Source organism: Trachypithecus francoisi, unplaced genomic scaffold, assembly GCF_009764315.1.
Source record: "Trachypithecus francoisi isolate TF-2019V2 unplaced genomic scaffold, Tfra_2.0 Lachesis_group8, whole genome shotgun sequence".
NCBI classification, from domain to species: Eukaryota; Metazoa; Chordata; class Mammalia; order Primates; family Cercopithecidae; genus Trachypithecus; species Trachypithecus francoisi.
In genome coordinates this window covers 3,844,262-3,864,022 of record NW_022681473.1, presented here as the reverse complement: position 1 = coordinate 3,864,022, position 19,761 = coordinate 3,844,262, and the positions used below count along the sequence as shown (strand labels likewise).

General features: G+C 54.0%; 1 protein-coding gene across 5 annotated transcripts in view; it reads right to left on the bottom strand.

The window, feature by feature from the left end:
• Nucleotides 1–19,761, bottom strand: part of SHANK2 (SH3 and multiple ankyrin repeat domains 2) — a 672,941-nt gene that overhangs the window by 182,149 nt on the left and 471,031 nt on the right. For all 5 annotated transcript variants that reach the window (XM_033203947.1, XM_033203946.1, XM_033203948.1 and 2 more), the window contains 2 exons: nt 9,184–9,266; nt 7,447–7,571 (listed from right to left, as the gene is read on the bottom strand). In XM_033203947.1, the coding sequence (XP_033059838.1) occupies nt 7,447–7,571; nt 9,184–9,266 (208 nt within the window). The remainder of the gene's footprint in view (nt 1–7,446; nt 7,572–9,183; nt 9,267–19,761) is intronic.

Genomic DNA, 19,761 nt, shown 5'->3' with positions numbered 1-19,761 from the left:
GGAGCAGGAGTTTGAGCCAAAGGAGGAGATGTGCCTGCCAGGGACTTCGGAGGCTGGCGGGTGGGGTGGGGCAGGTACCTGTATTCACGATGTTCCCCACAACAGAGGCATAAGGAAACCATGGCTCATGTACTTTTGGCTGGAAGTGTCTGATGGACTTGGCATATGCTGGGTGTGCTCTGTGACTGCTACATGCTTCACATAATAGTGGTAACAAACATCAGTCATTATGATAATATTATTATCCCTGTTTGTTCAACTAATAGCCGCTGGTTTCCTCTTCTGAGTCGGGCATCATTAATGATGATGAAGGACAAGATGATGATCCATGACAAGTACTGACTGAGGCCGGGTGAGGTGATGTATCTTTAGTTCCAGTGCTTTGGGAGGCTCAGGTAGGAGGATCATTTGAGGCCAGGAGTTTGAGACCAGCGCAGGCAACAAAGCAAGACTCTGGCTCTATAAAAAAGTACACAAGTTAGCTAGGTATGGTGGTGTGTGCCTGTAGTCTGAACTACTTGGAAGGCTGAGGCGCGAGGATCTTTTGAACCCAGGAGTTCAAGGCTGCAGTGAGCTGTGATTGTGCCACTGCACTCCCGCCTGGGCAACAGAACAAGATCCTGTCTTTAAAAAAGAAAGTTGATTGAATGCCAGCCCTGTGCTCCACGCCTCTGACCAGCAGTCCAGTGTTGAGAGCTCAGTTCGTTTCAGGTGATTCTACTGTCACAAGCACACATTTCATCAACAGGAATACCGGGACCCAGCAAGAGTAATGACTGATTGTGCTGAATCTGGATTTCATTTTCTTTCCTCCAAGTAATATTTAAGTCTGAAGCTGGGGAGGGGGAGTTGACCCTTGAGTAGCGAGCTCTAACAACTGTTCCTCACGCCTGCTTGGTTGAAAAGTCAAACACGCCAGAGGCCACCTCACATTTCTCAAGTCCCATTTTAAAATACCAGCCTAAGAAACATTTTTTTTTTTTTAAGACGGAGTCTTGCTCTGTTGCCCAGGCTGGAGTTCAGTGGTACAATCTCGGCTCACTGCAACCTCCACCTCCCGGGTTCAAGTGATTCTCCTGCCTCCGCCTTCCAAGTAGCTGGGATTAACAGGCACACGTCACCATGCCCAGCTAATTTTTGTATTTTTAGTAGAGGCAGGGTTTCACCATGTTGGCCATGCTGGCCTCGAACTCCTGACCTCAAGTGATCTGCCCACCTTGGCCTCCCAAAGTGCTGGGATTACAGGCATGAGCTGCCACACCTGCCCTTACAAGACCCTCCCAGGGTCTCTGAGGAAAACACTAGGACGTCCCTCTTAGCATCCTGACTTAAATACAAACCATGAGTATAAAGCAGATCCACACCCTCTCTCGTGCAAGTATTTAATACGAGGAAAAAGTAATTAGCAAACTCGAGCACCACTTTTCAAGGATGAAGGATACTGCTGCCTGCTTTAACTGCAAGGGAAAACCTATTTAGAGAAATTAACGCAAAAATGAAATTGGCCACTTCAGGGCCAAGAAAACAATCACAAAAACCATAGGCGTCGTCAGAGCCCTGCAGCAGGCAGGTGAGGAATGGCCCCGGGAAAGTAATTAATGCCCAGGAAGCCTTTTTCCTCTGACGGCAAACAGCACCACCTGTGCCAAGGGGGCTGGACATCTGTCTCCTGTGTGAGACAACTTTCTCTAAGACACGCTTTCCTTTTTTTTTTTTTGAGATGGAGTCTCGCTCTGTGGCCCAGGCTGGAGCACAGTGGCCGGATCTCAGCTCACTGCAAACTCCGCCTCCCGGGTTTATGCCATTCTCCTGTCTCAGCCTCCCGAGTAGCTGGGACTACAGGCACCCGCCACCTCGCCTGGCTAGTTTTTTGTATCTTTTTAGTAGAGACGGGGTTTCATCGTGTTAGCCGGGATGGTCTAGATCTCCGACCTCATGATCCGCCCGTCTCGGCCTCCCAAAGCGCTGGGATTACAGGCTTGAGCCACTGCGCCCAGCCAAGACACGCTTTCCTATGTATGAGACGGATACTTTTCAAAATAGGAATACTTCGATTCCAGGAAATCTGAGAGAAACATCTGAAAGAAAGAGAAAATAACACAACCTCACCACCTAGGGGTTAATGTTTCCTGTCGTTTTTGTTTTCCTCTGTGCCTACACTGGGGAAAGATGGTGTTAGACGATATGGTGCTGAGCATTTTGATTCTGCCTTTTTCACTAAGTAGAATGTAACCTTTCTCGGTTGGTATTAAGAACTCCTTGTAAACATCATTTTTAATGCTTTCTTATGAATTCACAACAGATGTTCACTGTTGCTGAACCATTCTCCTATTAGCCCCGCCCCCTCCCCGCCTCAACTCCTTGTTTTTGCCACACTGTAATTGCTACCTGTTTTTATTTATTTATTTATTATTATTATTATTATTATTATTATTTTGAGACCGAGTCTTGCTTTGTCACCCAGGATGGAGAGCAGTGGCCGTGATCTCAGCTCAATGCAACATCCGCCTCCCAGGTTCAAACGATTCTCCTGCCTCAGCCTCCTGAGTAGCTGGGACTACAGGCGCCCACCACCACGTCGAGCTAATTTTTTGTATTTTCAGTAGAGACGGGGTTTCATCGTGTTGGCCAGGATGGTCTCGAACTCCTGACCTCAGGTGATCCACCCGCCTTGGCCTCCCAAAGTGCTGGGATTACAGGCGTGAGCCACCATGCCTGGCTGATTTCTGCCTGTTTTTTAAGATTATTCCGTTAGCATGGATTCCTAGATGTAAGATTCCTGGTTTACCTTTATGGCTCTTGTTACCTACTGCCACATTGATCTTGAAAACATCTACAGCAACTTAGTCTTTTCACCAGCAACATGTGAGTGCTGTCACCAGCAACGAGTATAGTCACAAAGAAGTATTTGCTAATTTGAAAACAAAACGGGCACCTCACTGCTTTTCTTCTTACCGTTTGCCCATTTATACATAAAGCTCATCAAAGTGTTGTTCATGCATCTTTGAGCCACGACATTACAGAGTTGGACAGCCTGGGCTGGAACTCCACCTTCTCCACGCACCAGCTACACAGCCACGGGCCAGTTACTTCACCTGTGTACCTCAGTTTCCCCATCTGTAAAATGGGGAGGAACACACATGCTGTACGGATGACTCTGAGGGTTGGATGGGGCACTGCAGGGCTTCTAGGGCTTGGAGATCCACCTCAGCTGCTATAAACAAGGACACGGGCTTCTTGGGACATTTGTTGCAAATGTTGTTTGCCCTCTATCTGCCTGCTGTTAAGTTGAATCGTAAGGATGTCTCAGATACAGGATATTTTAGATCACGAAAGTCACTCAAGAAACAAAATTTAGGTTGTCAAAGAAGGAGTTTGTGGAAGACAGTCCTAGTCTTAAGGAGATTAGCGCAGCACCTGCTTGTGTTCAGGTCGAGGAGACTTTAGTTGGCAGGCCACGTCAAGAGGCTGGAATGTCAACTTGGGCCGGGCCAGTGGGTCACTGCCTTTCCTGTCTGTTGGGACCCCCAGCATCACCACTGCAACTTTCATGGATGCCCCAGCTCTTGCCTCATAGTTCTGATTCAGGGCGTGTGGGCTGGAGACCAGATTTCTATAAACCTTGGGTGACTGGGACACCCAGCCAGGTTTCACTGGGTGAGACCTACAGTGAGCCCTGCAAGACATCAAAGTGGTGTCCCCACCTCCACATCTCCTTAAACACTTGATGCACTACCGTCCTCTAGGAGCCACCCACAGGCTTAGGACGTATCATCAACTTCAGAAGCAGCCTCTGACTTCTCCAGCCCCATGTTGTGGGAGTGAAGGGGCCTAATCAGGGTCATCTCAAAGAGACAGCAGACAAAGTCTTCAGCAACCTCTTACAGCAGGCTGACTCTCCCTCAAAACTCTCTGGTCTCGGCTTCCTGACAAGCTCCAATCATTATGAAAATCAGTTTGGACTGGGTTTCCTGTTGTCACCAGAGGGACGTGGGCCTCTGTCATTCCCGGCAGGTGGAGGCCCCATCGTCACCTCTGACCTGCATGGAGAGAAACACCTGCCCTGCTTCTGTCAGGGGCTGTCACTGCTCCAGCATCCACCCCTCTGCAAGCCTTGGCCTCAGCCTCCCCCTGCAGGTCCCAAGGGTGATCTCAGCAGGGGCATTCAACTTCCCGCTGCCCTGCCCCTCCCACGGCCTGTAAAATCTCTCTGGCTCCTTCTCTGCTGGGCTGGTTGACACTTCACAATCTGGAATGGCTCAGTGTCACTGGCTATCTCGGGGATTCCGGCACACCAGCTGATCCGAAATGGTTAAATCACACCGTCCACGGAGCCACTGTGATCAAATGTCCCTATCCACGGGACATCCGCTTATCCTTCACATCCACCTCTGAGGTGAACCTTTTATTACAACACAGCTTGTGTGATAACATCTGTCTGTCTGATGAGATTCCCGATTTGGTGACAGCTCAAAGCCTTTGATTGTGGCTGGTAGGGTCAGGGGGTGGTCAACCAGAAACAAAAACAACAGCAAAAGAACAAACTCTTCCCCAAAGCTTAGGTAGGAGAGAAATAAACTCTACAAGGTAAGTACCCAAGAAAGTCACGCACAGCAGGCAACCATGACGGGCGCCAAGGCCGAGAGCTGGAGGGCCACGTCGGGCATTCTCACAAAGTTAATGAGGGAAAATGAAGTTCTGGAGACGCCAAAGACGTTAAAAGCCAACATTCACTTCAAAGGGTGCCCCTTCATCCAAAAGTTCAAACCGCAGCATGCAGTTTTAAAGAGAAAATAAAAATCTGTCACACTTTCGAGGTTCTTTCAAATAGCAGAGAGAAAGGAAGGCTTGCCAAGGGCTGCTTGGGGTAAGGAAGACAGAGTGTCTGCATTTCAGGCAGCTTTTCACGTGGAGACCTTGCACCTCACTGAGAGCTCAGAAACCCCACCGACTCTAGGGCTGGCTGCTCACCAAAAAGAAAATTCACGTGAGACACGTGATGCTGTTTCATACCATCCCTCCAAGGTCAAAGCTCTTCACCGAAAATAGAGAAACATGGTCCGTTGGAACAAACACGCACCTATTAGGCTATACACGATTTTAATATTCCGGTGGCAAAATCCAGTTGCTAGGAACACAACTCAATGGAATTCTCAGTCTTAAGCCCCTGGAGGAGAATTTCTGAATCCCCAGAGGCAGCTGTGGACATGAACTGGGAGGAGCCAGGATCATGCAACGGTCCAGCTGCCTGTGCCCCACACCCTCATTAGTGTAGAACTGGTGTAGAGCAGCCTTGCAGGGCTGTGGAGGGCCCAGTGCTCCTTGGGTCATCTGTGATATCATAATGCAGGCACAGCCCTAACGCATCTCAGGACCAGCCATTCCTAGAATACTGGAAATCAGAGGTTACCTAGAATATAAAACCTGCCCCCAAATGGCAAATATATTTGCATATCGGAGGTTAAAAGCAATGTCAAAGGAGGTGCTTAGAAACAGAAGTGTGGAAACTCTCAAAGCTCCAAATTTCCACAAAGGCTTCAAACCGACAGGACAGGTGCACCTTCTCGGCCCCACCCAGGCGAGCGCTGCAGCCACAGACAGCAGCATCTTCTAACCCAGTGCAGCTCTGCTCACCGGGCAAGTGCGGGGCCCACACACGTGCCTCAGCAGGCCACGTTTCTTTTATTGATGAGTTTATCCAGGAAACAGCCCAATGAGCTGAACAACGGGGGGTGCTCTTGCATCTGCAGCCCTCTTTTATTATTGAAAATCAAGAACCAAGAGCGACCTATTTCAACACCCCCCCCCATCCTGCCTGTCACACATGCACACACTCTTACACCACCTATAGACTTCAGCCTTGCTGCTAGGCCCAAGGCCACGCCCCCCAACACACACACACACACACACACCACACACACACACACACACATGCAGGCAGGGGACTCACATCTCAACTGCATCCTACAGAGGATGATTCAACCCAGGCTCTGCATTTTCATGAAGGTTACAAATCGAGTTAACCCCCAAAGCCACGGCGGGCTCCCGTCTCCATCATTCTGGTGGTGCATTCGACAGTTTCAATGCACAAGAACCCAAATAAGTTCATTTCTCATTCAAATCAGGTTCTGATTGGTCGATAATCATTTAAATATCTCTTCCAGCAAATCAAAGAGATCCACAGGAGGCACTCAGAATAAGTTTAAGCACCTGCTCCATCTTACCTGGCTCTATAATAGTCTCTTCCCTTCTGACTTTCCATCGCCCCTTAATAGTCCTGAGGATCTCTACAGAGATCACTAGCAGAATCATAGCATGATCAGCCAGCTTGGGAGCTTAGGCCTGACTGGGAGAAATGATCGCAGGTAGCCCTCTCACCAGGGGCTGGAATGTGGGATCCTCGTTTACAGAACGAATATCTGGCCCAATGGCAGGGACCACCACACGGCTGGCTGGATGCCACGTACCCACCCCTTCCACCTGCATGTGGAGTTCTGATGTACACAAGGCAGGGCTCAGGGTGACACAGAAGAGCGTGTGCATCCAAGAAACGCGCACTCCCAACGAGGACCATTTGAGTCTACCGAGCCTTTAAAATATCGTCTTTTTCAACCTATAACGTTCTTTTCTTCTTCCTATTTCTAAAGAGTCGCATGTTCCTTTGCATAACAAGATTAAAAGTAACACCTAAACTCACAAAAAGGCCAGGTGATCAGATGCACTGGGGCCTCTGACCCCTCGCACACACCGATGTGCTAATCCTAGGGACTGTTTTCTGTTTGTAGAGCCGGGGCACTCACACCTCTATTCTCTAAATGAAGAAAATGCTCTTTCCTTTTCAGTACCAGCAAACGCTCATTTTCAAAGCATCTGAATTCCTAAGTTTCCTTTCTGCACCATCAACGCCAGCCATCCCTCTTGCCCGGGCTCCTTGGTCTTAGAAGGCTATCGTCCAACTGACAGGGTGGTTACCACAAACTGCAAATCTACGAGCTCTTAGCCACCAATGTTACAGACCTCACACCAGCAACTGCCACACAAAAGTGCTTGTCGACTCACCCGTAGGACACAAGAACGGATGATGACTCCTCTTGGTACCTATTTATGGAGTCACACCTAAGCCACCCACAGATCTGCACATGTCCCCAACATCATGGTGACCACATGCCTCCACTCTCTATCTTCTACTTCAAGACCAATGGCCAAATTCCACAGACTTTTCCTCCTCCAACGGGTTACGGCCAAGGCCTCCAAGACAAGCCCAACACCAGGTCCGCAGGCAGGGGCACCCACGGTGGGAGAAATTGACCAAACAATGAAAGTTCATGGCAGACTCCACAAGCACCCCCAGACTGGGCCTCGTGGCTGTGCTGCCAGGACTACGACCTCCTCCCCGAGAGTCGGCGCTCTCCCCAAGCAGAAAGATACAGACACCTGTGTCCCTACCTCAATCAAGAAGTCCCCGGTCCTTAGTCCGGCTTGCCACGCCACCCCACCTTCATCCACGGACTCCAGGTACTGCAGGGCTGGGAACGCCGGTGTTGGTGTGAATTCTTCAATGGGTGTGTCAGCTGGGAAGACAAGCAGCACCTGGTTACAAGCCTGGGAGATGTTTTCCAAATTCACATCGCCTCATCTCCCCAAGGGACCCCGGGAGGAAGTGGGCCCACACATCTCCCATCGCAGGTGGTTGGTCCAGGCCAACTCTCCCCCAGGAACGGCTTGAGACTCATACTCATGGGCCAATGCAACTCAAGCAATGAAGTCAACTGCACCTTGGTGCCGCCATCATATTTCTTGGCCTCTCTGCCGAAACCACGGGATAATGTGCTCTGTGGTACATGTCTACACGCCTGTCATTTTCTTTAAAAGCATCAGTGACTAAACATTTTCAGTTCTAAAAATGGAAAAGTTCCTCCCCTGCCACACAGAGCTACAGAAACACCACACTAAACCACTTGCCAAATTTACATCTACGTAGACTCGCAACCAAGGGAATTCAACTCGGAATGCGGACAGAACATCACGCTGACCCAGTGGGTGGCTACAGATTTGGAATCTGCTTATGAGTCCCGTCTACAGGGACCCCAGGCCTCTGTGACCACTCTGTGTGTGACCAGTGTCCCTGGGCACTGGTGTGTGTGTGTGGGGGGGGGGGGTGCTGAGCCACCACTGCCCAGCACAGTGAGGCTCAGCTTCTGGGGCCCACACAGCTGCCAGGTGCAACTCCAGGGCAGGAGACGGACTTTCCTAGGGAGGCATGAGTGGCCGGGGGTGGGTGGGTGTGGAGATGAAGATTCCAGCAGGGGGAGGGGAGAGCATATCACACAGACAGGCGTGGACGCTCTCACAGAGACAGCTGCAACTGCTCTTTCTCTCTCTGGACAGCTTGCTATGGAGCTGTCTGAGTCTGAGGCAGGTGGGCACGCCAGCCGGGGAGGAGGCCTCCCGCAGCACAGGTGCAGGACCCCTGGCATAGCGCGTAAGCTCTGAGATGAAACTTCCACATGGCTGAACCACACACGCGGTGGGTGGATGTCCCCTCTCACGGGGAGGCGATGCCATTTTGTTTTCTTTTGGAGGGGAAGCTGTGCGTGCAGGGTGGCTGGCGGGTGTACCGCCATGGACGGCATCCCTGAGCCTCCCACGACGGGCCACGTAACGTGTGTGCTGCCGGCTCAGTCCATGGCAGAGGGGACCATCTTGTCACATTTTCTTTGCAAAGTCACCTTAGAGGCAAGCACACAAATGCCCGCTGCCCTTGGAGCCAAAGCCCACTCCCAGAATGGGGCAGTTTCTAGGTGCCTGAAACTCAGGCCTGGGCAATCCTGGGGATTTGAGAGCCGGAGCTCTGAGGGCAACCACAGTCTGACTCAAGCAGAACACAAAATTTTAACCACCCCATCATTTAAAAACGAAAGGTAGGACGGGGCAAGGGGGAGAGAGAACCCGTTCAGAACAACGTTGTCTACAGAAAATTAAAAACATTCCTCAAGGAAGCCCTGACGTTTTCTGAGTAAGGCGCAATGTGAAAGAACATGGTTGTCTAGCAACCAAGTGCCCCCAGGAAAAATGCTTATTTAATGCTTATTCCTGAGCCAGGAACGTTTTTCATGCAGGCGTACAAACACACACACACACACAAACATGGGACACACTCAGGCTCGGAGCGGCTGCTCTTACCTTTGGCCCCTCGAAGCACGAATCCAAAGCCTTCATTGTCTTTTTTCTGCAGGACCACCGTCTTCTCCTCAATAATGCAGTCACTGTAGAGAGAATTCCGGGGACAGCGACCATTATTGTAGCCCGTCATCATCACCGCGGCCGCTCCTCCGCCGGGGACGTTCATCATCATAGCCAATTAATCACCCCAGCTCGCCAGATCCAGGCAGCATGGAGGAAAGGAGGCAGCGAGGGTGCAGGAGGAGCGAAGGAAGAGGGGGGTGGCTACCGGGATAGGCGAGCGTGGCACAATGAGACTTGCAGGGTGGGGGCAGGCAGAGCCGGAGCCAGCCGGAGGAAGGAGTCATACATGGTGGGGCGGCTGCCGGAGGGATGGCTGAGCTGGAGGCTCAAGGGGGGCTGGCCAGGACGCCGCCCAGGGCAAAGAAAGTAAGTGGCCCGAACGGCGGCGGCAGCGGCGGCCTCAGCAGCAGCGGCGGCGTCGGGAATGAGCTCCTCCGGCTTGTCCCGGCCACACGCATCTTCCAGGGAAGCCCGGGAAAATCAGCCAGGGGAGAAATGAGGCAGCAGTTTTGTTTTGCTTTTCCTTGAAGGGGGTTAAAAAAAAAATCAAATCCTATCTGCTCCCCTCACGAGCCGAGCCGGCAGCAGGCACCAGAGATGCAGGGACCTGCGCGTCGCATCCAGCGCCCCCTCCCTCTCCCGTCCCGGCGCCGGCGGTGTGCGGCAGGCAGGAGCCCCCACAATCATCTGACGAGCCCACAGTGCGCCCGCCCGGCGGCTGCCTGGGCGTCATCCCGCGCAGAGCATCCGCAGGCTGGGCTGGGAGGGGAGGGGGAGGGGCTGGGGCTCTCTCTGCCTCCCCCCCTCCAGCATCACCCCTGCCCCGCGGCCGGTGGGTGAGGCCGGTGGGTGAGGGGCTCCCTGGCAGAGGACTCAGGACATTTCGGTCTCAAAGCCCCGGAGGACACTGGCCCCCTGTGGGGATGATGAACTCATTGCTGGGGAACTGGAGGGGGTAGGGGCTGCCCCTTTGAGATAACAAGCTAAAGCCACACTGCTTGCCTCTTGCCATGGCATTCTTTTTTTTTTAAGGAAAGAAACCAAAAAAGCTCCAACTTTGCGCTAGCTGCCACAGCGTCCTCTCGCTTTTCCTGCTGGCACTCGCCACATGACCATCCAGCCCCTGAGGCACCCAGAGTGTGTGGGACGTGAACGGCTCAGTGAGCCTCCAGGCCGCGGCTGCACTGTCCTCCACCCCCACCTTCTGGGTGGCCTGCGGGGGCAGAAGGGGAGTGAGATGAAGGCCTGCCGGCACCCCGCTAGGATGCTGCTGCTGCCCGGAAGTTAGTGGGGAGCTGGGCAGGCCTCTGCGGAGGGCAGCGGGGAAGGGAGGGAGGCAGCGTGGAGGGAGGCCTCTGCAGGGTCTTACGGGGCTGTGTGTGAGCCTCAGGGGTGAGGAAAAAGGACACCAGGCCAGGGGCCCAGCCGGAAAAAGCTGCAGATGGGCCCTGAAGAACCCAGCAGGCCCCCGTCGCACAGGGGGAGTCCTGGGGACACAAATCTCAAACAGAGCCACGTGCCGACGGACTCTTGGTCCCAGAGGAGTACGGGTCAGCTCTGCCTGGCACCAGCACCAGGTTCACAGTTTACAGGAAGCACAGGGCCTCAGGTGCAGCCAGCTGGTGACAGCACAGCCACCCAGATTGGGAGGCCCCGGGAAGGAGGAGGGATGGGGCAAACGTGGATAACAGGGCTCGGCATCCTGGACAAGGCATGGGCAGCGGCTCCTCAATCCTCCCATTTTACAGATGAGGCTGGTGAGGCTCAGAGAGGTCGGACGACCCAGCTGGGGAACACGTGCTCTTCTCACCACTCCACACACCCACCCCTGACGGCATCAGAGGGTCATGCATGGAGGCATGCTGGGGTGACCCTGTCTTCCAGGAATAGCCTGGGCATGGGTGATACCTTCACAGCCAAAGACCAGGACAATCCAGGTGACTGGTCACTCCCATCTCAGCAGCTGGGACGGGGGTTCTGGCCCTGGACCTTCCTTCCCCTGTCCCCTCCCCAAAGACAGCCTGCTAAGTGCAGGGAGCTCCACTCTGGGGAACTCAGTCACAACCGTGAGCCCCTCTTGGCTCAGCCCCGGAAGCCCACTCGCCCTGCTCAGGGCCACCAGACAAGGGCTGACACATGGTCAGAGGTCCAGGACCCCGGGAGTCTGGGGGTGAGGTCACGCGGCTGTTGTGGCCTTTAGGAAATGATGGGGCTCTCTAAACCCCAGTTTCCCTACACAGCAAGAAAGGGTAAGAACAAACCGACAGGCCTCTTGGGATCACCACGGGGTCAGATGAGGCCATGCCATGCTGGTGTGGTGTAATAGGAGGCCTCAGGGAGCTGTCCCTGTAACGGCTGTCATTTACCTCCAGCAGGCCTGGTAGTTGGCCAGGACCCCGCAGCGCTGAGGAGGCTGATGGGGGGAGAACTGGGGCTCTCTTGCCATGGATTTAGAGGCCCATGAGGCACTGATGAGCAGACCCCCTACCAGGCCCCTCGACCTGTCTCCACGGCCCCCCACAACCAGAACACAGACTTGTGCCTCTCATGGGAAACACCTTCTAGTCACCACCTGTTTCCCCTCTGAACTTCTGAAAGGGGAGTCAGTCCGGCCCGGCCCCATGGCTCACTCACGGCCGAGCAGGTGCAAGCTGTGTGACCAGCCTGTGTGTCTCCTTCATGGAAGGTTCTCTAAGGCCCCGGTTGTCAAAGCCAAGAGCCTCTGCTTAACCCTCCTGTGCACCTGCTCTCTGCAAGAGGAGCTGCCGAGGGTGACAGCCTCCCTGAAATCCTGGAAGGATGATGCCGAACCCTGGGGTCTGGATCTCAGTGCCCTGCACTCTTCCCTGGGGACACATGGGCCGATCAAGTCCATCTCCACCCAGCTCCAAGGGGAACCTGTCATGCGCTCCAGGCGCTCACTTGCACTGCTGGGCAGCTCCCTCCTAAAGTGCCCAACACCACCCAAACTTTGCATCTCCAAGATGATCCAGACCACTTCCTGCCAGCATACTCTGTGATAGGGAACTTCTTAGGGCCAGGGGGCTGCCCAGACACTTGCTAGCTGTTTCCCACAGACTAGAGAAGGGCAGGGGCATTCCAGTGCGGCGGGTGGAGGCACCCGCTTTGGCATCACACACAGCGTGGTTCAAATCCCAGCTTTGCTTTGACCCTGAGGTCACTGACATGCCAGGCCCCAGAGCCTGCTCTGCAAAATGAGAACAGCAGCAAGATGCGCCTGATGGGTCCTGAGTGGGAGGCCGTGAGTCGTCCATCCATGCCTCAGAACCAGCCCCAGCAGGCAGCACGTGTTCATAACTCCAACAGTTACGGGTGGGATCCCGGTCTGCACACGCCACCCTCTCCTCTCCCAGACTCCCTTCCTCCTGCAGGGACCCCTCCGATCTCAACATCCAAGGCTAAAACCTTTTCAGTAATTCCTGATGCACCCGAGAACTTCCTTTTTTAAAGTTAGAGACGGGGTTTTGCTCTGCCACTCAGGCTGGAGTGCAGTGGTGCTGCCACAGCTCACTGTAAGTTTGAACTCCAGGCTGTAAGCGATCCTCCTACCTCAGCCTCCCAAGTAGCTGGGACTATAGGCACACACCCTCATGCCTGGCTAATTTTTAATTTTTTTGTAGAGACAGGGTCTCACTGTGTTGCCCAGGATGGTCTCAAACTCCTAATCTCAAGGGATGCTCCCTCCTCGGCCTCCCAAAGTGCTGGGATTATAGATGTGAGCCACCACACCCTGCTCGCTCTGATAATTTTCTAGCCCCCACTTGTAACTGAGAAAAGATCTTGCCCCAAGACTGTCATGGCCCTGTCCTGTTGACTCAGTAAAACACCAAACTGCTTAGTCTCTGACATTAAGAAGGACTGTTTCTAACTTCTCTTTCTTACATTGTTTCAGGATCTAAACAGCCCCCACTTCCCACCCACTATGACCCAATCTCACGTTCACTCACAGACAGACATGAGTTTCAATTTTAACCCAGACACTGACCACCTTGACTACTTACAGCCTCAATTTCCTGACCTGCAAAGTGGGGGAGAAACACCTGGCTTGTAAGGTTTAGGAGGAGCCAGTGAGGCAGTGCCCAGTGAATGCCCCATGAGCAGGGGGCTCTCTGGAACCAGGGGAAGCTGCTTTTCTTAGTATCCCCATCCATCGTGTTGAGCTCGGTGACCCTGAAGAAAATGTCCCCTCTGAGCTTGTCTCTTGGTGGAGAGGGGACATTTTCTACAGGGTCAGTGGGGACAGTGACCTTATCCTGCAGACCACCCCAAATGCCCACAGCACCCCGCACAGGCCAGGTGCCCCATGTGTGCCCAGAGGGGATGCAAAATGGGTATGAACTCAAGTCAGGAGCAGAGCAGGGAGAAACAGATGTTGGGTGGGAGGTGGGCAAAGGATGACTGCAGGGTTTCGAGTAAAAAGGCACCAGAACAATCCCCGGATTCCTAGTTAAAACCAGAGGGCAAACTCAGTGCTGCAGAGGACCTACTGCATGCACCTGGCTTGGCCCAGGAAGTCAGAGAGGAAAGAGAAAAGGCAGCCTCAGGCCCTTAGAAACTTTCAGTGTTTTGAGGAATTCATGAAAAGCAATGGGACACTCTAGAAGAGTCATTCCTCGAAACGAGCTGCAGTCGCTGTGTCTGAAAGGTGGAACTTGGCAGTACCCCCATCCCCATGCAATCAGACAGGGGGATCTCACACACAGGCCTGAGGAAGGCGCCTTTCTGGAGACAACACACCCTCAAGCTCCTGCTGGTTCATGAATCTAAAACCTGTCCCAGGATGACAGCTGCGGCTGGGTCTAGAAGTTGTGGCATTGAGTTCTGTGTGCTGCCCCAGAACTGTGCTGAAGCCCCTGTGAACCAGAGTCTGCCCTGACCTTGGCCCCTGCCAGCCTGCCCTGCCCGTGTGCCAGCAGACCCACTCTCCACATGCAGCTGAGATGCACTGCAATCCAGTTTCATGGGGAACGGCTGAGGCACCTGCACATTCCCCACGCTGCCGCTGGAACAGCCTTCTCCAAGCCTGTCTCACCCCCTAATCCGCTCACTGACCATGTGCCTGAAGTAGGCACTGTGGGTTCCTTGTAAGCAAATGCCTTGCCCCGATCCTCTGAGTCTCTCCATGCAACACATCAACCTGTGCTTATTGACTGAACAAAAAATGTAATTCAGCGGTGCACTCTCCAAAAGTTTTCTGAGCTAGGTAGAAGGGCACTTTGACACTCCCCAAATGTACCCGCTTATGCCAACATCTGCCTGCAGCAGGAGCTGTGGAAGGCGAAGGGGTGGACAACCAGCCCTGCCAAGCACAGCTGTGCAGGTTGTGCACTGTACAACTATGGAGGAAACCATTGCCATCATGGCCACCCAGCACACGTACCAATGATAATTTCAGCACAGAGGGAAGAAAAACGTCTTAAGGAAGGGGCAAGCACCTTTTCCTAGTTCACACAAAGATGGGGTCTAGGCGGCCCTGGTCATGCTGCCACGGAGAATGCCAGAGGTATTCCTGTGGGGGCAATATTGGCTCCCCAGAGACACAATTACCTCCATGTTGATGCCCTCCTGGGAGCCACATGGAGAAGAGAGCATCAAAGGTTTGCCTGTGTGTTCTTGCCCATGGTCCCACTGTATGCTGCAAGAGAGCTTATGGAATATACTTGGAACACTCAGCACCTTGAAGCAAGACAGGAGGGTTGTGGGGACCCAGGGACGGCCACGCAGCAGGCCCCAGAGGTCCCGCTGGCAGGCCTGAAGATGCTCCTGGTGGCTGCCTTGCAAGACCACAGGTGGCCACACATCCTGTGGCTTTTAGCAGTGGCCTGGGTTCCCTTTCTCCCAGCGGGTGCCATGACAGACCCACAGGGAAGGCTGCCCTTTCCCTGGTCCAGCGGGCAGCAGGTGCCAGCAATGACAGTTGGCATTTAGGATCTGTCAGTCACTTTAACAAGCTCCCTTGGCAGCAGCACCTGATCCTGGAGGCAACGTCAACTCGGCGGCACAGGAAGCCAGGCCTGAGCTGGCCCAGACGTATGAGCCTGAGGGGCTCTGGGTGGCTCTGTGTGCCTCCTCACACATGGGGCGGATAGACGTGGACATTTTTAACTCTGAACACCAGTGTTATTGAGGTAGACCAGATGGCTTTACTCACAGCTCTCGGGATCCCAGCTGGGTTGGTGGCCCCGTCTGGTGACAGCTTTAGTTCTTCCTTGATCAGCTGGGACTGGGTTTCAGTCTCAGCCCCAAGTTCAGAAGTAACTGGGGCCAGTGTCAAGCTGCCGTGTAAATTGGTGAATTGATCCAGCTGTTACGTCCTGATACTCACTGAGGGTCAAGGGATGAACTCCTGGGTGCTGGGCATTTAGGAAGGAACAAACCAGGCCCAGTCTGGTCCTTACAGAGTTGTCTACTGTGGTCAGTTGAACCCACCCAAAAAGATTGGGTTTTAACATACCCAGAAAGATGTGTTCAATTCCTAACCCCTGGCGACTGTGAAAAGTGACCACATTCGGAAATTAGGTCTTTGCAGGTGTAGCTAGTTAAGCGTCTTGAGTTGAGATCTTCCTGGATTGAGGGAGGGTCCTAAACCAACAACTGTGTTCTTATGCGAGAAAAGCAGAGGAAGGTCGACACCCAGAGGCAGCACAGAGGTGGTCACGGAAGGTGGAAGCAGAGGCTAGAGTGATGCGGAGGCTGGAGCGATGTGGCCTGGTCGAGGAGCACCGAGGACTGCAGGCCAACAGCAGAGGCAGAGGAGGAAGACCCTCCCCTGGAGCCCCTGGAAGGAGCGCAGCGCTGCTGTCATCTTGGTTTTGGACCTCTGGCCTCCAGGGCTGTGACAGAAGTGGCTTCTCTTGTTTCGAGCCCCCTTGTCTGTGGTGATCATTACAGCAAAGGCTGGGCAAGTGAGGACGATAAACATCAATCTGCGGTCACAGTCACGCGTGCCTTCAACAGTGCAGGATGTGGTTCTGTGAGAACCTTAGGGGCACCTGGAAGACTTCCTGGAGGAGGAAGACTGAAGTATACATAGGAGAATGGGTTGGGGGACTGGGGAGGGGACAGGAGAGAAAAGAACATTCCAGACAGAGTGGGGCTGGAAGGTAGGCAGCCGGCCCTCATGTCTGAAGGGCCGTGATGAGGCGGGAGGGCAGGAGCAGCTGACTTCACGGGGCTGCAGACGTCGGCTGCCTACTCACCCAGGGCAGTCTAGCGACACAGCTTGGCAGTGACACACAAGTGCAGGTGTCAGCAGGGCTGCGGTCACTCACGCTTTACCCAGTTTCACCCAAGAAGCTGAAACCGCAGAAAAGCTGTTGCCCTATGGCTTCTCCTGGCGTTTTTTTTTTTTTTTTTTTTTTCTGGTGAGGCCCGAATCCTCCTGGAATGACTCAGGGTCAACTCGCACCTAGGCCAGGAACTTCCATCCAATGACCATGCTTCCATCTAAACAATTCACAAGCACGAGTCGGCTGCTGCTGGCTGAGGAGGCTCCCCGGCCATCAGCGTGAACGCTGCTGTGCTCCTGCCTAGAGGCCCTGGCTGTTCTCTTAAAGCGGCTGTGAGTGGTCCGTGGGGAACGGTGGACGACAGAGTTCCCACCCCTGCCTCTGCGCAGGGTGGGGCTTCCAAGGTCAGGGTGGGGCTGAAGCCACGGTGGTCCCTTTGGCAGGGGCTGGACGTTGGATGAGGTACCAATGTCGGAACGTGTGCATGTGTGAGGTCCAAGGTCTGAGGCCAGCAGAGGAGAGGGCTGCATATCCAAGCACTGGGTGGGAGGGCCGAGCCGGAGCAGCCAACCGGCCCGGGTGTGGGGAAGGGGCCTCTAGAGCCACCGGGCAGGAGGCAGCGGGGCTGTTTCCACAACCAGGCCCTACAGGTCCAGACTCTAGCTGTCTCCAAAGGTTGCGGGGACCCCCAGATGTCTGCAACCTGAAAAATAAAATTCACCGGCTCCCAAATCCAAAGAGCCACCAACCGCGTGGTTAATCTCTGTTGAATTCCGTGTCTCTGAAATTTAATATGGGGTCAATGTCACGACCCGTTGAAGCTGGTATCCACAAATGCGTCACTTCATTGCGTGTAGAAGCACTCGTAAGGCAGGTGTTCCCACCTCGCAAGAATCCTCGGGTGTGCCGATGACGGCTGGGGAATCACAGCAGCTGCTGGGGAACGATCACGGTGTATCACTCACGGCCAAGCAAGTTCAAAGGCAGCATGATCGAAATCCTTTCCGAATGTTTTTCACGGCGGAAAGGTACAGCGCATGCGGGCTGTGGATGTGATGTCTGATCAGACCCAGGCAGGCGCCACTGGAATGCAGGGGGGTGCAGCAAGGTCCATGGAGGTGGGTGGCGGGACCTGGGAGAGCCAGGAAGGACTCCCTGCAGAGAGACTGGGTGTTCTCTTAAAGCGGCTGTGAGTGGTCCATGGAGAACCATGGACGACAGAGTTCCCACCCCTGCCTCTGCGCAGGGTGGGACTTCCGAGGTCAGGGGCATTGTTTATTGCCCCTGAAAGTCCTTCCCAGAGCAGCAGGAGCCAGGAGATCTGCCTTCTCCAAGGCAGGGAAGGGCCTGAGAGCGGCTTGGCTAAATCACTCCTGGTGTAATCGCATTTCCGTGGCAGGGCCTGGTGAAGGCAGGAACTGGAGCACTATATTAGAAAGAGGATCCTCCAGGGAACGGTGATGGCAGTGGATGTCCTAGAAATTTCCGGGCTTTGCCAATCAGGAAGGATGAGGCTAAGCAGAGAGCTGTCAGCAGTTCCGTGGGGGGTGTTGAGGTGGGGACCCAACAGGTGTCCCAGCTCAGCGGAGATGCCAGCTCGGGCTCTTTGGCCACCGGGTGTGGGCAGCCAGCCCAGCTTACCGTGGCAGAGCTGGCTGCAGGGCAGCACAGAGGGCAACACAGAGGGCTGTTCTACGGGCGGGCCGGCTGCGGGAGAACAGGAGGGTTTCCCCATCATCTGTCACTCCCAAGTGGGAGGCGGGAGCCTCTCAGCCCATGACCACACACACAGCTGCTGCCAGCATCCTGCTTCCTGGTCGGAGAGTTGCAGTGTGTGATGCCGCTCTCTTGCCCTTCCTGCAGAATTCACAGGGGAAATGATACCCAATGCCCAGCGCCATCCTGGTGCCTGAGTGACAGCCCCGGCCGGCCTGCTCTTGGGGAGGCCATTGCTGTCTCCAGGGCAGGAGGTGATGACTTTGGACAATTCATGCACGGAGGGCACTCCTCCTGGCTCCCAGGAGCCACTCTCGCCCACGGGTAGGGGCTGTGTCACTTCACGTGGCGTCGGGAGGGCAGTGGTGCTGTCCCCATGCAGCCCGCACACCCGCGCCCAGAGACGTGCGCTGGCGGAAGCCATATCTCAAATCGGCAATTACGAAAATGCCCTGCCTGGCGCTTATTACGACCATTTTCCTCCTCATTGCTAACATGATAAGCAATGCAAGTTTTTTCCTAATAGAAACAATAATGTACAAAGAACTTGATTCAAATTAAATTGTCTCATTACTTTGTAATAAATCACCCACAAGCATTTCCTAAGCACCACCCGGCATGTTACCTGCCAGGAATGGCTGGCGGAGGAGACAGATACGGCTTAACTGCGCTCATGATCATGACGGGATGTGATCGGCGCTCCCTGCTGAGACGAACAGAAACGTAATCTAGGAGGGAGAATGCCTGCCTTGGGAGTTGAGCACCCCAGTGGAACCCCAGCTTCCCCAAAACAGCGCTGCACCCCTGGCCAAGTTCCTCAACCTCGTTGAGCTCCAATATCCTCACCTGCCGACTACGGACGTCAACCGCAGCCTCGAGACACCACAGTGGGGCGGGAAGTTCCTTGTTTAAAATGCCTCTGGCATAGGATTCAGCACGTGGCAGGGGCTGGAAGGCTATTAGCACATGAGAATGCACCTTAGCATTGCAGAACTTGCTTCATTCTGGAGACCTTATGCATAAACAGATATTTTCACCTGTCCCCAGGTAAAACACGCTTCTACTGAGATCAGCAGAGGCCTGCCCTCGGGTATCCTTCCTTATGGACAGCAAGACACCCCTGTGTGTTAGCAAACAAGGAGAAAGTCCTCACAGTGTGCGTCTCACAGGTGGGCGGGTCCCTGCACACAGAGCTGTGGGCAGATGGTATGAGGGCAGGGGGCCCCTGAGCGAGGGATGCCAGGATGCCTCCCTTTGCTTCCAAGTCTGGCAGGGACTCTGCAGTGCCAGGCAGAACACCCAAGTGCTGGGCTAAACCTCAGGAGCTGTCCCAAAGTGAGCTGTTTCCTTCCCCGACAGCCAACCTGTCTGAAAGTACCATGAGTTCCTCTATTCTGAGCCCACTGAGGAGTCTCGGAATTCACTCTTTATGTAAAAACCTTAAATCGCACGGTATCTCCCCCACTTAAAATACCCCAACAGATCCCCATCATAATTTTTTTTTTTCCCAGACGGAGTCTTGTTCTGTCACCCAGGCTGGAGTGCAGTG